General features: G+C 36.0%; 3 protein-coding genes and 1 long non-coding RNA gene across 7 annotated transcripts; 2 read left to right on the top strand and 2 right to left on the bottom strand.

Annotated features, from left to right (window-relative positions):
* Positions 1–517: 517 nt before the first annotated feature.
* On the bottom strand, positions 518–4,720 carry LOC108842875 (DNA repair protein RAD4). 2 transcript variants are annotated; one of them, XM_057002942.1, is made up of 11 exons: positions 4,481–4,720; positions 3,981–4,133; positions 3,640–3,882; positions 3,453–3,545; positions 3,281–3,373; positions 3,090–3,191; positions 2,785–2,834; positions 1,562–2,648; positions 1,330–1,485; positions 1,028–1,237; positions 518–961 (listed from the first exon to the last, which is right to left on the bottom strand). In XM_057002942.1, the coding sequence occupies exons 2-11, from the start codon at positions 4,116–4,118 to the stop codon at positions 563–565; spliced, it is 2,571 nt and encodes an 856-aa protein (XP_056858922.1). In that variant the 5' UTR covers positions 4,119–4,133; positions 4,481–4,720; the 3' UTR covers positions 518–562. The 2 variants fall into 2 exon arrangements, with proteins under 2 accessions (XP_056858922.1, XP_056858923.1); XM_057002943.1 differs by having other exon boundaries at positions 709–961; positions 1,069–1,237.
* A 144-nt stretch (positions 4,721–4,864) lies between these two features.
* LOC108842876 (protein TIC 40, chloroplastic) lies at positions 4,865–8,242 on the bottom strand. Its single transcript, XM_018615919.2, has 14 exons — positions 7,953–8,242; positions 7,630–7,765; positions 7,426–7,483; positions 7,330–7,347; positions 6,665–6,986; positions 6,452–6,558; positions 6,265–6,328; positions 6,048–6,132; positions 5,906–5,946; positions 5,751–5,796; positions 5,564–5,658; positions 5,357–5,460; positions 5,222–5,269; positions 4,865–5,143 (listed from the first exon to the last, which is right to left on the bottom strand). The coding sequence occupies exons 1-14, from the start codon at positions 8,134–8,136 to the stop codon at positions 5,090–5,092; spliced, it is 1,362 nt and encodes a 453-aa protein (XP_018471421.2). The 5' UTR covers positions 8,137–8,242; the 3' UTR covers positions 4,865–5,089.
* Positions 8,243–10,499: 2,257 nt separating this feature from the next.
* On the top strand, positions 10,500–11,704 carry LOC108839369 (putative F-box protein At1g33020). Its single transcript, XM_057004288.1, has 2 exons — positions 10,500–10,928; positions 11,227–11,704. The coding sequence occupies exons 1-2, from the start codon at positions 10,543–10,545 to the stop codon at positions 11,702–11,704; spliced, it is 864 nt and encodes a 287-aa protein (XP_056860268.1). The 5' UTR covers positions 10,500–10,542.
* Positions 11,705–11,862: 158 nt separating this feature from the next.
* LOC108852351 (uncharacterized) lies at positions 11,863–15,484 on the top strand. Of its 3 annotated transcripts, none has more exons than XR_008937616.1 (6): positions 11,863–12,100; positions 12,424–12,686; positions 12,783–12,843; positions 12,923–12,998; positions 13,091–13,184; positions 14,495–15,484. It is a non-coding gene; the product is annotated as an uncharacterized LOC108852351 (long non-coding RNA). The 3 variants fall into 3 exon arrangements; XR_008937617.1 differs by having other exon boundaries at positions 14,519–15,483; XR_008937613.1 differs by lacking the exon at positions 14,495–15,484 and having other exon boundaries at positions 11,868–12,100; positions 13,091–13,308.
* The last annotated feature ends 589 nt before the right edge of the window (positions 15,485–16,073 follow it).

Genomic DNA, 16,073 nt, shown 5'->3' with positions numbered 1-16,073 from the left:
TGTAAAGACCGCATATCTCCCTCCATGGGCGCTTGATTTTAGGAGTCTGTGAAGGATCCTTAGTTGGTTTGGACACCTCTCCATGAAAAGTCTTGGAATCTGGATTGAGAGTGTCAGTGTTCACCGGAGGTGTGAACAAAGCTTCCCCTCACCTAACCTAGTCTACTGTTTTTCTAAGTCGTCGACGTCTGTATGTGCTCTGATTGGCCCCGTTCCAGGGATGAATTTAATATATATACACATTAAGAATAATAATAAATAAATAACAGTAATCTAAAACTTTAATCAAAAGCTAAATGTAAAACTTATTAAGCCAAAATAATTTTTCTGACGGCTATGGGCGGAGGCCCAACTAGTACAAGTTCCAACACCAAATCCACAATAAACGAATTTTCCGGTGATTCTTGGCCGGTGGTATTTTGTGGATGGATTATGAAAAGAAAAAGAAGTCTTCTCTAGACAATGATGATATAGTACACTATATCGGTCTTTTTTATCAGTGCTGATTGTCCAAAGCTGAATACATAAGATATGTTACTAAAAAGCTCCAAAAACAAAGCGTTCACATTTGTTCAACTTGGACAGAAAAGCCACATTTGCAGCGTTTGGTTTTTACAGAGGTTTTCTCATCAAACGTTTCTTGCTCGTCAAGAAACACATGCTCATGTTCATCTCCATCTCCACCTTCACGGTTGTCATCTTCACTACGACGCTTTCTTCCTCTCTTAACCCCTCCTTGCTTTTCAGGTGTTTTCACATTCTCCTCCCTAACAACCGTCTCTGGTTTCGTTTCCATACTCCTCGTCTTGACAACATCATCCTCTGAGTTATTGGCGTAACGGTTATTCAGCCTCTCACGGGTTAAGATAGAGGAAAGAAGCTGATACCATCTCGAAGCTGCTTGTGCTTCGTTTCGTCTTCTCTCCTCCTCTTCTCTCATTTCTCGTTCTTCTGCATATGCCTAATCACAAAACCAGATGAATCCAAAAGAACCATAAACAATAAAAATAAAATTTGGAGTGTTTACCTCGAGGATTGCATCTTTGAACTCGGTGCAGACCACAATACCTTCGAAAACAGGAGTAGCACGTCCACTTTTGTACTCGAAACCAACCATTGCAGGTGCATAATCTATTCCAAATCTCTTAGCAATTGAAAATATTCGAGGAAACCTTAAGTGGACTGTTCCAGGTGGGAGACATTTCTCAGACCAGACATCAACTTGACCACGCTCGTTCTGGAAAACCCCAACCAAACACACATAATCTTTGTACAGTTAGATTCCATTGAAGCAAATAAATTTAGACCGAGATGAAGGTGCTTTTTTACCTTAGGCACAATCCCATTAACAGCATGAGGGAGACACAATGGTTCCATTTGCCACCTCCCGTATAGTTCCATGCACCGAGAAGAACCATCTTCACTGTCCTTGTTCCCATCTCCAAAATCTTTTCCTTTTCTGATCTTTGCGTTACGCTTAAGAATCTATAAGGTGATAGTTGATTTATCAAACCGGAATGAGTAAAGATAATCATCAGGGAGAGAAAAGAACACTGATTACCTTTAAGGGAACTTCACTGGCCTTAAGTTGAAGCCCATCACGTAGCCAACTTTCTTTAGTTCTAAGAGTCTGCACACAAGTTCGAGGATAAACGGAATGACCAGCGCAGAACCCCAGAACCGGACCTTTTGGGTGAAGTATCTGGTTCTTGTGAAGCCATTTCTCAATAGCATAGAGTTCGTGACCTTTATAGGCCTGCTGGTTTGTGGGAAGAGGCTCAGTAAGTGCCCTAGTAGCTAACTCAATATCTTCAACAGCACTCCTCATACCAAAGGACGAGCTACTACTACTTGAGCAAGCATTGTTAGCAAGAGGGATAACGCTTGCGGCTGCCTCTAGTTCTCGTAACGGTGCTAAGACCATATCCCACCACGATGAACTCACCCGTTTGGATGAAATCGTGTGCCACTTTGTACAGTACCTGCGAGTGACATCTTTAGCTCCACCACCAGCGAAGGCGACAACATATCTAACTAACATTCTGCAAGCAGCAGCTGCAGCTTCTACGTTTTGTTCAGCATCTATCGTTCCATTAACAGCATCTACATGAACCCATCTCCCATCCATGTTTTCTCCATTGCAATACACCTCAGCCCAACAAAGAGGAGAATCCGCTTTCTTAGAACCGATAGCTGTGGACATTACTTGGTCAGAAACTGACAAGCCATCACTTCTTCTTGTTGTTTGTGGACTTTTCTTTTTCTCGGTTACTTTAGAACTCTGTTGGTTGTTTACACTCGCAGTCGCAGCCATAGCCATGGCTAACTGCATCTCAAACTCAACATCACCTTTCCTCCTTGCTCCGTCAGATTTGCTGGACGTTCCTGCTTCACAGGATGAGTTGACCTTATTGTCTTGCAGCTGAGCAGAACCCTCCTGCTGAGACTCAGAAGAGGTTTCACAGAGACTTTTATCCTCAACATGGGAAGAGGATTTGTTTGGGTGTGACGAGATGGCTTGATGCTTTGGTACCATAAGAGTGAAGTTCCTGAATACCCCACGCTTCGTTTTAGCTCTGTTCTGACCTGAAGATTCATCCTTTTCGGCCCCAGGCTTTAAGGAGGCAACATCAAGAATAGACACAAACCTGTGAAACTCAAATCAGCAACACTTCAAGAATGTGGTACCTTAAATAACTATCTGACATATTAACATTGAAAAGCAAAAACATCAAATGACACCGAACAATATCTTGTGGCAAAAAGTAACAAGTTATCACATACCGAGTTGTAAGCTTTAATGCTCTAAGTAAAGCAACGGCCAACGCTCCAAGCTGCAAAAAAAAAAAAGATCCAATGAGTTTCCTATAGAACATTATTCCTAACATGAGGACCAACTTTGCATAAAATAAACAGAGATATAATTTTCACATAGGGGGAGGTTCAAGTAGCTTTGGTAAAAAAGCAAACCAACGTCTTTGTAAATTTCAAATCAACAGAAAGAATGAAACTAAAAGTATGAAAATTGATGTTTCAAACAACTAATCAAGTATAAGTTAATTAAAATGCAGCTGGTCACAAGATTTTACCTCTTCAGGCGTGCCTCTACGAGATTCAAGAGCAAATGCTAGAGACGTACGAAAAGATTTCTCAGAACTGGGTGTACACCTAACAGCAAAGTTCCCACGAACCTACAATTTGAGCCAGGAGAAGCTGCTCAACTTTCCAAATCAGAGAAAAAAAAACATAAGAAAAGCTACAGATCACTATAAAGCCATACCCAACGAAGAAGAGGGGCTATATCCCTAACAGTCACTTTCTCTAGATTCGATACTTTTGTCAAGTATGATGGCAGAAGTGAAAGCAAGGAAGCCTGCACATCAAATTAGCAAAATTTATAAGAAAAAAAAAAGCTTTACACCAGCAGTCAAAAAGGGATACAATGTATGTACCTGAATCAAGGGATCATTACAAGCGTTGTCAACTATCCTCCCTCTTGCAAGCAGACAGAGCAAGTGAACTTTGTGTACAAGTTCCGCCCGTTCCTTTACGAGAAAACACAACTTTCTTAGGTAAAGTAAGTAAGTAACCATATAGCATTCATGAGATTTTCTTAAGCAAAAAAAAAAAAAAGTAAACCTTGTCTTGTGCTGTTGCACGGTAAGTGTTCTTCTTCTGCCTCTTAGTATCAGGAGGCAAATCATCAAGTTCAATGGTTAACTCTCTGGTGTCATCAACGTAGGTATCATCAACAGATTTGGCAAGAGTAGGAATAGGACAGTCTTCCCAGTCTGAATCATTCATCTCATCATCATCATCAAACTGAACACATTCCCTGTCCTCTAGAACGTTGTCAGTTACGGTTTTCTTCCCCTTGTCCAGCTACGATGATAAGAGTAGTACTAAATTTAAATGTTCTTCGTTCTTCCCATGAAATTAATTACAAAAAAAAACAATGTATAGAAAACAAACCAACTAACCTTAGCGGAATCAGAGTTCTGTGGAGTAGCATCTCCCTTCTTGTTGCCACGAGCATTGATTCTGTCTAGAACTTTATTCACAGCTGCTCTCGAGGCTGCTGAGAGCTTACTATCCTTACTTTTTATAAGAGGCTTCATCTCAAGTAAAAAAACCTAAAAAGAGTATTAAGAAGAAAAAAAGTTCAATAAATCACCAAAAACGAGAGCCATGGAGATTGATTCTATGAAACGCTTTCTATCATTAATTATCAATGATTAAAAACTGTTCTTGGTAAAAGTCGCTCCATATTTACATTACCTAACCCAAAGAAAAGAAAAAAAAGTAAACTTTTCCACCGGAATCACAAATCACAAGTCGCCATTGTCGTTAAAACATTGAAAATCTAACAGAAACAAGTTCAAAAAGCGAGCAAGGAGTAATCTTTTCTCTTCGAATAACATATCTCAAGAGACAGGATTAGCCAAATACAAATCCCCAACTTAAAAAAAGAATTACTCACACTGCGAATCGAACACGCGACTCCGTCACTCGTGGCCGTTGGAGACAGAAAGTATTAGACGGGAAGCGAAGGAGTTTCAGTTACACGCCCCCAATCCTCCCGCGCGATTAACAACGACCGACGTTAACAGACAAAACTTCTCCGAGAAGCCGCTATAAATTTTTTAGACAACGAGAAAGTGGGAGAACGCTGTTTTTGACCGCAAGAGTCAGGGACCCACCAAACCGTTTAACGGCCCTGATGTTACCACGTCACTTATTTTTTCTCGAGATCTAATTTCGTAATTAACTATTTCTTTTAGGTTAAAAATTAATTAAACACAGTGATTGATTTATCTTCTCTTTGTGCTCTGCTCTCTCTCGGTGACGTCATGCAACCCAAAAATCCCACCAACAATATTCTTACACGTATCGAATTCACGACTGCGTTTACAAGGTACAAGCGTCTCTCTCTATGGCCTGAGCAAAACTTGAGCATCTTTGTCTGTGATAACCAAAAAAAAAACATGTTCTTGTTTTCTCTTTTTTTTTTTGGTTCCTAGAAAGCTAAAGAAAGACATGAGATTTTGATCCAATGGAGATCAAAACCATGAGTCGTGAGCGCTTTGTCTCAACCCGTCATTCCTGGGAAGAGCTGTGAAATCTTGTTGAACACATCCATTACCTGCACTCAAACAAAGTTTTTACAAAAAAAGTGATTGCATTGACATGTTTTTCAATGCAGACCTAAGTAGTGTTTTACCTCTTTGTCGTTTTGGTACTTCATGATGTTCATTGGGTTCTCTGAACACTGCAACAACCACCACAATAAAATTGAGTAAGGACGTATCAAAAAGAAAGATATCTTTATGATTCAAGTGAAAAAAAGAAACCGTACTTCCATTAAGGCTGCTTGGACTCTAGGATTCTGGAATGCCATAGCAACATCAGGGTTCTGCATTATCTTAGAGATGGCTTCTTCTGGAGTCAATCCTATTTGATCTGATACGATACATGGTTTCAATCCTTCAGTACTGATCCCAAGTCACATCCATAGTTTGTGACAAGTGAGTTTTTTTTGTTTTATTAGGGACTATTTGCTTACCGAACTGTTGCTTCACTTCAGGACTATTCAGATCAAAATTCTTTAAGGTCTCCGTCATTCTCTTGTCCCATTCACCACTCCCACTCATATTATTCCTAAATCCATGCAAAAAAAAACATAAATCAGACTAAATAGAAAAATACAGTTTTAGAATTTTTTAAGGAATCAACATGCTATTGGAGCTTACAGCATGTCCTGTAGCTGTTGACGGTATTGAGGATTTTGAAGCATCCCTACAAGAAATTCCAATCCATAGAAATTGGATCAGATATTTGATCAAACCTCATATGACTAGTTCAAGCTTTCCATTCAATAATAATTAATAACCTGCATGAGACTTACATTTGAAAGTTTCTGGGTTCCTCATCTCCTCAGGCAAATGTCTGAATCCATATATACACGACATGTTACCAATATGTACACTTAGAAACCAGCTACGAAAATAAACTTAAAGAAACATAATGTGGTAGGGAAGAAGAGTTACGGGTAAACCATCTTCTGAACTGTTGGATCTTCCATCATTTTCTCTAACGCTTCTACAGACAAACCAGGCCCTCCTTTCCCAGCGCCTGTTTTAAACAATGCACATACAAAGGATCCAATCTTAAGAACTTAGAAAAACGAAAGAGAAGGGAACAATCCTCACATCCTTCCTCCTTGCCTAAGAAAATGATAAAAACTGCTATTTTTTATTAACTCACCCAAAGATTGAAAAACCTCCGAAGCAGTAGCACCATTCGCCGGAGCAGATCCATTTTGCAAAACCTTTTACCCAAAGAACAAATGAGAGAGCATATAAACCTCCCAGGTTAGCCAAATTTGTTCATTTTTAAGAGATCACCGACCACTCGGTGTATATTGCATATACATAAAGAAAAAGAAACTTACATCCTCAAATAAGCGAGCTTCTTTGGGAGCACTGGTTTCAGACACTTCTGCATAGTTGCTAAATGGACTTTCCTTAGCAGTTTCCTCAGGGGAAACATCCTCGAAGGCTGTATCACAAAAAGTTATAGCAACATCCAAATTAGAAGCTTAGAAGATGAGAAAGCAAGAAGGATACAAGAGGAGGCTTTATTTCTGAAACAGAAAAGAATCTACCGTAGTTCTTTTCTTCTTTCTTGGCTTTGTTTTCCTCTAAGACAACACTTGGCTTATCCACTTCTATATTCTTTACAGGGGCAGGTTGCGGCTTAGTCGAAGGAGGTGTATCTACTTTTGTCGCTGTCACATCAACAGTAGCACTTGAAGACTGGGATTGAGATTGGAACGGCGAGGGAGTAGGACTTGTTTGGGGAGGAAATGGAAAAGGAAAAGGTGATCCTGATCCTGGTCCTGACGGGAATCCAGGATTGTTAAACTGGCTGTTCTGCGTGTTCATCTGGTTCATCATCGTCTTCATAGCTGTTTGCATTGCATATTTCTGAAACCAAAGCAAAAAAAATATATATCCACAGAGAGCAACAACCAGTCAGAGAACAACGAGAGAAAGACTGAGAATGTGAAATAAATTGCTAATGAAATTTTATGAAAATGATCATAGGGGTTTGTAGGTTATATCAAACTTTCCATGTAGCAAATGATTCCATGGTTCAATTGTATAGTTCAAAAAGTGTGATCAAACAGTTAACCTTGTTACGCTAACCAATCTAATGAATACTATTTCAGATACATATGCACTACAAACTAGAGAATAGAGATAACATAATAAAACTATGGTTCTGTAAGATATTAGAGAGCAACACAAAGGGGGCAGTAACTGGTACCTTTAAGTTTGAAGTTGCCTGTAAATCCATCAGAAACAAAAAAAATCAGATACATATTCTTTGATACTGAAGGGAAAATAAATTAAAACTACTCACCCATGAGAACAAAGCTGATAGCCCAACCCCAACACCAATCCAGAAAAGTGGTGATCCTCTACACACACACAAACAAACAAACAAAAACAGATTAAGAAAACATAAGGATGCTTGTTAACTACCAAGAATCAAGAGCAATATATAAACTAAGCACATTGCTCAAAACAAGCTGATGTAACAAAGAGAATGGTTAAGTGAAAGTACATGGTGGTTGATGATGACGATGAAGATGGTGGTGGCACTGCCGCACTAGGGTAAGCAACAACAGAGGATGTCTGCTGATCACGACTCGAAGAAAAAATACTCGCAAAAGCTTTGCTCCTGTGCTTCATCACAACCACTTGCAAAAGAAACAAAAATTTAAATCAGAAAATTAATGATTTAAAAAAAAAAAAGAATTCGAATTGCAAATACAAATTCACAAGCTTGGAGTTCAGAAGATAAATTCAAGTCACAAAGCTTTCGCATTCTCAACCACAGATAAAAAAAAAAACAATGGGGATATCGAGTGGGAAATGCGAACAAACCAGTTTCTCCAGCGTTCTCCGGAGATTTAGAGGTTTTGGAGCAACGGAGGGTGATTCTAGGAGTCCGGCGCGAAAACCCTACTGGGGTTGTTGTAAGCGAGGAAGTGAAATTGCATCCGACTAACAACTTGGGAGAAGAAGAAGAAGAAGATGATGAAGACGAAACTAGGGTTAGGTTCTCCATGTTTATTACTGCAATGAAGAAACAGAAGACAATTCTGGTGGAGAAGGTTCGACAGATACGATGAGGAAGAAGAGACACTACCACTCTTTGGTCTAAAACTTGTGTATCTTCCTGGCACGAGGTTTAGTAGCGGTCTTGGTTGGATCCACTGCGACGAAGTACAGTAAAACCGCTAAGAAAATTACACGTGGCCAGGAATTAACAGTTGAGATCGTTGAATTTGAGATGTAATCCAAGGGTGCAAATAGGTTCGTGATAATTCGAATGTCATCTTCGACCTTTTCGTAAATTACATCTTAGTCCAGTTATTCTTACTTTATTATAAATTAGGCCTACTCTAGACCTAAATATTTTATTTCCAGTTCTAAAATCAATAAAACTTACTTTGAATTCTTCTTTCTTTTGTGATCTAATTCATAGTTTGAAACTTACTTTTAACTAGGTGTTTTCCTACACCATATGCAGAAATAAAAGTTTTAAAATTTAAATTTATTTTAAAATACAAATTTTGATAATTTTTGATTTTATTATTTGTTTACAATATATAATCTTAATTTAATCATATGTAAAACTTTAAGATTAAAAAAATAATTTTTATTAAATGTACATTTAGTAATATATATGTATATATTTAAAATTACAATTTTGAAATATTCTTTAATTTATATATTTTTGTTTAAATATATTAAATTATTTTTTGTAAATGTAAGAGAAAATTTTGTTAATTGTATAATTATCAAAACATAAAACTAAATAATTTTCTAAATTTATGGATATTAAAAATAAACTAACAGTATTGGAATTAGAAAATTACATTTAAAAACTGTATAATTTTTAAGAATTGTTTCACTGATAATAATTATAAAATAGAATTAAATTTTGAAAATTCCATAATAATATTATATTTTTATTTATAAAATTATATTATTTATTGCTATATTAATGATGATCTATGAGTTATTACCATATTTTAAAAACTTATTAAAAATACAAATCAACAATTAATGTAAATGTCCATGTCATTATTTAAAGAATTTTTTTTTAAAAAAAAATGCATAGTATTTTGAAGAATTGTTTTTGTAATAAAAATTATATACTTATAAAAATATAGCTAAATAATATTTCGAATTTTAATTATTATTATTATTATATTTCTATTTAATTTATTATTTATCATTATATTAATTTTGATATATAAGTTATTACCATATTTTAAGAACTTACCTTAAATATAAATCAATATTAAATGTAAGTATGTTATAATGATCTATAAGTTATTACTATATTTTTAAAAAAATATCTTAAATATAAGTCAACACTAAATGTAAATATTCATATCATAATTTATTTCAAGCCATGTCATCAATGTTAGTATGTCATGTCATCATTTTAAAAAAAAAAAAAATATGATGATGACACATGTCAAAATCACTTCCCAAATATAGACTAGGGGATTCTTGTTTTTTTTTGGTAATCTAGTTCATAGTTCCCTAATACCACATATAACTCTGTCTATGATCAAGATATTCAGATGCCTAGAATTTTTTTTGACTAACGTCTAAAAACCATCCACGAGAAACTTGGGTAAAATCTGCCGGAGAACCCATCAAAAACATTCAACCTAATTTACATTAACAATATGTATCAAATGAATATTTAATTATATAAAGTCATTTTATACTAGACAATTATTCTAATTAACTATATTAAATAAAGAACAATAAATTTAAGTAGATATGTATTGAATGTATATTTTAATTATATAATCTTAATTTGGTGTTAAACAATTTTCTTAATTATATTAAATAAAAACAATAAATTTAATTATATATGTATTAATGAATATTTTAATTATATAATCTTAATTTGATCCTCCTATTAAACAATTATTCTAATTTTATATTAAATAAAGATCAAATCATTTGAATAGATATGTGTTAAGTAATTGTTTTTATTATATAATCTTAATTTTAATTAAAAATATTCTAATTTATACTAAATAAAAGAAAAAAAACTGATTAGATATCTGTTAAATTAATATTTTAATTATAATCTTAGTTTTGTTTTGAACAATTATTTTAATTTATGTTAAATAAAGAACATAAAATCTATATAGATATGTACTATATGTGAAACAAGTGATCACTAGAATTAAAATCATCTTATTTGAATAAGAATATGAAATGATTAAATTAGCTATTTTGCTGATTAAATTTGGTGCATAATTCAATTAACTTCTTAGAAAAGAAATCTATTGTTTTTTTGGTCTAAAAGAAATCTATTGTTTATTTCTATAATTTTTTTGCTATATAAATGTGCTCACATGAGAAATACATACAAGCCTTTCTAGAATTAACATTTTCTACTTATTCTTTTCAAATCACAACTCCTAACAGATCATCAAACATGACGATCGTGAATTCCATCCCGAATGATCTGATTCTCGACATATTCTCCAGGATGTCTATCAATACAATCGCTAGGTGTCGTTGTGTGTCGAAGCAATGGTGGTACATGCTTCACCATCAAGATTTCACCGAGTTGTTTCTAACAAGGTCATCGGCTCGTCCACGTCTCTTATTCTTCATGAGAAGACTTTATGAAGATGATCTGGTCTTCTTCTGGTTGCCACAGCCTCAACATCCATACGAGAAGGTGTCGTCTCCAGAATTTCATATGAAGTTAGACATGGATCTAGATCGGTTTGGTGGGCATGCCTCTGGTTTGTTCTCTTTCTCCCGTACACCGTCAATGTTCTCAGAAGAGAATGAGGATACGGTGCATGTGAATATGTAACCCTAGCACATGGCAGTGTAGGAGATTACCTAAACTGAAAAATGTCAAAGTTTTACAAAGCCTTTTAGGGTTTGATCCTATTGACAAACAAATCAAGATATTGCAAATGGCTAAAGCGGGTGAGCATAGAATTATGACATTAGGAACTGGAAAAATGAGATGGAGAAAGATCCAATGTCCCTTAGCCCATAATGCAACGATGCTTAATCAACAAATATGCATCAATGGAGTTTTGTATTACTTAACTGGAAATTATAATACGTCTGATATAGTTATAGTTTGCTTCGACGTTAGGTCCGAGGAATTCAAACTTATTGACAACGCAGAGTCCTTTCTATGTTATCCATTTACTACATTAGTAAACTACAAGGGTAAATTAGGTGTTATTAACTGGATTTATAATGACATAACCTTTGAGTTGTTTGTTCTAGAGAATGTCGAGAAACAAGAATTCTCCAAATATGTCTACACTCTGCCGAAGAATAAAATCGGTGGTTGGGACTATATTTCCATAGTTGGAGTGACTGTTTCAGGTGAATTTGTTTTCTCGTCGGATCACACTTCTGGATTCATGGTTCCATTTTATGTTTTGTACTTCAATCCCCATACAAACACTCTCCAAATTATTGAAATCCGAGGACGTGGAGAATACTCTGAAGAAGGAATTGTCCCTTATTATGATAAAGTTCTCGGCTTTGTAGACTATATGGATCTTAGGTTTGATCTAGAGTATGCTGCAACATCATCTAAGAGCACCCACAATGGAGGATGATGATGAATCCTTAGCGCTAATTCTTAGGATAGTTTTAATTAAATATGATTAATTTTCGTAATAGAGCTAAGGATTGGTCCGTCAGGAAGGGATTTAAGGATCAAATCCTTAACGACGTGGCAAGGCGTGAGTGGTCCGGTTATTTCGCGTGTGAAAAAAGAATTCACTCTCTTTATCACGAAAAAAAAAATCGAGAGCAAGACGAAAAAGACGAAGAGGAAGGAGATCTTAGGGACCTTGGTATGAATGGGTTTTCTGTGATCGGACATAGAGGAAATGGTATGAATGTGTTGCAATCTTCTGATCGGAGAACCAGAGGGTTATAAAGAAAACTCTATCCTCTCTTTCAATTCCGCAGCCAAGTTTCCGATCGATTTCATTGAGTTCGACGTTCAGGTTGGTTTCTTCTCCACCTCTGTTAGATTAGGTTAATCTTTCAGGGTTTTGTTTTTTTTATAAGGGTTAGATTTGTGTGGAAGAAGATTCTGATTTTTGAATCTTTATTTTTTTGGTTTCTCCTGGGGATGGATGCTATCTATAGTTTCTTAGAATAGATATGAACATATGAACAAGAAGATTCAAGAAAGAGAGATGGCTTGAAAAGTGAATCCAAGAGCTTTGTGTGTGGTTGTTTCTGTTTTTGTTGGTGACAAAAGATGATTTTCCAGTCATTTTCCACGATCATTTTCCACGATCATTTTTGTATTTATTGTGTTCAGGGTGTTGTTAATGAGAGTAGAGTGACTGACTTGAGCCTTTCTGAGTTTCTCCTCTATGGACCTCAGAACGAAGCAGGAAGCAAGAGGAGATAGCCAACTGCGTTGAGCACTGCAGTGTTCCCGTTGTCAAAATACCTGGCTTTGGATCGGTCTGATTGCTCTGCAGCTGTCTGGTCAAGAACGGGAAGCTTGACAGTTGCATCAAGTTGTTTGACCAGATGAAGCGCGATGGTCTTAAACCAGATGTTGTTACCTATAATACGGTATGTCATTCTTATATGCCCAAATGCAACATCTTGTTTTGTATAGGTTCTATAATATGTTTTTTTCCTTCTTTGATGTCTATTAGCTGCTTGCAGGTTTCATCAAGGTGAAAAATGGGTTCCCTAAGGCTATGGAACTCGTTGGAGAGCTGCCACAGTTAAGTAACATCTTATTTGGTTCTTGGTTCCTGGGAGATTATGTGGCACTTCAGTGATATCGTCTTTGATATGTAAAGTGGTGGATGCTGTTTCAATTGTGGGGGAGTACCTGAAGGCAGAGCCTTGGTTGAAGCTTCTCTATGATCATCTTGGGTACTTCTCTTGTGTCAAAAATCTGAAACCTTTAGATAATCAAAATCATACATCCTTGCAAAGTGTTCATTATGTTTGGTTTTATCTTGCAGTCTGGAATTTGTTGACTCAACGATAAAAGAAACCAATACAGAGAATCTTCCAAATGCAAATGAGAATATGATGGAATACTCAAATTCATTACAGGTGTGTGTATGCTTCATTGCAAAATCTGTAGTTAAGGATTCTATAATAAGTAATACCATTGGACACAAAATATAAACTACAATCCTTCACTATTCAAAAAGTAAAAAAAAAAAAAATTAGTTTTATATTGTTTTTTTTTTTTGATCGAACTACTTGATTAGATAGATAAAAGAAAAGTTACGCCCCAAAAGGGGGGCTTACAACACGGCTTAAAGCAATCTTAGCCAAAGAGTCTGCAGAGGCATTGTTTAAACGAGGAATAAATGAAAACGAGATAGAGTCAAATCTGCAACTCAAAGCTCTGATATCAAACAGCAAACTGTTAAGTAAGACTGTAGACGAGGAGGAGTTGAGGAGATTGACGAGAGACTTCGAGTCAGAGAACAGGTTCAGCTGAGTGAAATCATGAGTGACCGCATCTAGAAGTGCAGCCTTTACCGCAAGAGCTTCCGCCACGATGGGCGCAGCAACATGGAGTCGGTTTGAGAAGTGGTGTCTTACCTCGACACCTGAGGGATCCACAAAGACCCAGCCCTGTCCACTGTTACCGGAGATTGGATCCCAAGCTCCATCAGTGAAGCAGTTGAAAGCTGTAGAGGTCTGGGGGGCAGGGAACCGGGGTCGTGGTGGATAAGTAGGAGGAGGAACTTTGTCTGCTGCAGTGGCTTCTTCCCAGCTTCGATGGTGGGTAACACCATTGAAGATGCTCTAAAGCTCACATTCAACAAGATCGTCATACCTTTGAAAGCAGTAACAAGTTTGACGCTTTGTGTCTTGTAGATGATGATGAATTTACCGGTGTAAAAACTTGACTATAAGCTATATTTAACTACAAGTTGTATTTTCTCTGTGAGAAGGGTTGCATGGTATCAAAAGAGTTTCTGAAGTTGTCTTTATAAAAGAAAGTCTAGCTAGTTTCGCTATGTGATGTGATTTCTCATCTACAGTTTCATTGCGAGCTCTCTCATGCTGTTAGCTTATCGTAATTCGAGGTTTCATAAAATTTCTTTTTGTAGTGATAAATAAATAGTTAAAGGTTCTTTTAAGATCTTTAGTTTTCTTCCGGCTTCTTTTTCCATATGCTTTGTCTTTTTATATAGTACTAACTTAAATTTTCCATCTTGGCGTTTTGAATCATAACTGAAAAAGATGATAAATGTTAAGGACAGTTTTTCAGACGTTTAGAATCATATCTCATAAACTTTCAAAGTTAGAAACACCATCAACCAATCTTCATTTCTTGTAGAGTCTTCCTTAATACTGAAGGTGTAGTATGCTAGTAAGCCTTTAACATGATATAAATCTAACAGCGAAAATGTCTGCCATTGTTGAAGAGAAGAAAGACTCCGTACTTATTGCATCAATAAATGGCGTCTTGATCTCTAATATTCCCTCACGTTTCTGCAAATCACTCATATCCCTCCACCAATAGCACTAACTGCGTCTGCTTTTACGGAAAGCAATTGCAGAGCTAACAACGGAACCAAGGGAGAAGTTGCGTCTTGCTGGCTTGTCATGTAAAAATCAGACCAGAGGTTGATGCAAATATGGTTATAGACAAGATTATTAGTTACATCAAAACAGAACACAACATAACTCGCATAATTATTCAGATTGAACGCCAACAATATCACGTGACAATGAACTTTCAACTTTTTTTACAATATTGTTAAATATGTTTGTGTTTCTCCCATTGCACAAAGTGTGATTTTTACTAAATATAAATCGTATAACTTTATCTTGCTATCCATTCTGTTAAACTATGTTCACAGTTATGTACTTGTTACGAGCATCATCTAAGAGGTTTTGTTAAGTTCATAGAATCATAGTCGATGGGCCAAAGCAAACAAAACTAACGATTCAAACCAAGAAAGGAGTGGACAGTTACATCAATCAGTCATCACGCAAACCCGAGCTCAAGCAAGAAAAACAAAAAAGGAATGCAATCTCATGCTGACTTTCAGGGTGGTTTAGAATTAATCACTGAGCAACCAAATAAACAAAGATCAAAAACGGAATGATAGTAGCAAATAACAAAGACGAAACATTACAAAGCTGCTTCTCAGATAATGAGCCAAAAGCTTCCACATATAAGAGCTTGAGAAGATGTCAAGGTTCTTCAATGTTTAAACTAAGAAAATGTCTAATAAAGATCAACAAGATGGAAATAAAGAATCCCCTTAATCTAAACCACGAAGGAGAAAACCTTCAAGCAACTTAGATCAAGGTGTCTCAAAGAAAACGTTGAGACTAATCAAACATTCCCTGATATGAATCAACAAAATGCCATGTCACATTCTCAAGCCCATCTTTTCAGTGTGGTTAAAGCAAGAAAAATCATCATAGAGCAGCCACAAACAAAAACAAGTTTTACAAAAAAAGCAAAAATCATAAAAACGCTAATTGAATTTGACGAAAGGTTAATACTTTTATCATTCAAAAAATAATGTGTTCAGCTTAGAGACTCTTTAACACAACTATGTTCCGATAAATACTACTTTCTTAACCATAAAAATTTAAAATCGAATCTTTTGATAATAGAACGGATTTTCGTGAAGAGTAAGAGCACAATTATCGGAACGTCCCAGCTCGTCCTTAAGGGTAGTGGAACCCACAAAAACAGCAAGACCGAGGAAGAATGTCGTTATATAAGAAATGTCCCAGCTCGTCCTTCTATCTTCCGTCCTTTTGATATCTCTTTCGTCCTTAGTTTTTTTTATTTTAAGGACTTTAAATTGTTCTTGCGATAATATTGCCCTAACTTGCGGCTAAATCAAAGACTGAAGTCTTTATTTAAAAGGAAATTGGGCTGTATAGCCACACAAAAACGTATAATTCACAGAATAGCCAATTTCTCTAACAGTTCTATATACGGTGTTACTTTTCTAT

The sequence above is a fragment of the Raphanus sativus genome, chromosome 2 (genome assembly GCF_000801105.2).
Source record: "Raphanus sativus cultivar WK10039 chromosome 2, ASM80110v3, whole genome shotgun sequence".
Taxonomy (NCBI): domain Eukaryota; kingdom Viridiplantae; phylum Streptophyta; class Magnoliopsida; order Brassicales; family Brassicaceae; genus Raphanus; species Raphanus sativus.
Note: the sequence above shows the minus strand (reverse complement) of the source record. Positions and strands in the feature narration are given on the sequence as shown.

Bases quoted from the DNA above. Each gene is read 5' to 3' on its own strand.
- LOC108839369 (XM_057004288.1), top strand. From the start codon at position 10,543: ATGACGATCGTGAATTCCATCCCGAATGATCTGATTCTCGACATATTC. The intron at 10,929-11,226 runs GTAACCCTAGCA...CTTCGACGTTAG, and splicing joins GATACGGTGCATGTGAATAT to GTCCGAGGAATTCAAACTTA.
- LOC108842875 (XM_057002942.1), bottom strand. From the start codon at position 4,118: ATGAAGCCTCTTATAAAAAGTAAGGATAGTAAGCTCTCAGCAGCCTCG. The intron at 3,546-3,639 runs GTTTACTTTTTT...TTTCTCGTAAAG, and splicing joins GTGCAACAGCACAAGACAAG to GAACGGGCGGAACTTGTACA. The intron at 3,192-3,280 runs GTATGGCTTTAT...CTCAAATTGTAG, and splicing joins TAGCCCCTCTTCTTCGTTGG to GTTCGTGGGAACTTTGCTGT.
- LOC108842876 (XM_018615919.2), bottom strand. From the start codon at position 8,136: ATGGAGAACCTAACCCTAGTTTCGTCTTCATCATCTTCTTCTTCTTCT. The intron at 5,947-6,047 runs GTAACTCTTCTT...ATATGGATTCAG, and splicing joins GTTCAGAAGATGGTTTACCC to ACATTTGCCTGAGGAGATGA. The intron at 5,797-5,905 runs GTAAGTCTCATG...AATTTCTTGTAG, and splicing joins GAACCCAGAAACTTTCAAAT to GGATGCTTCAAAATCCTCAA.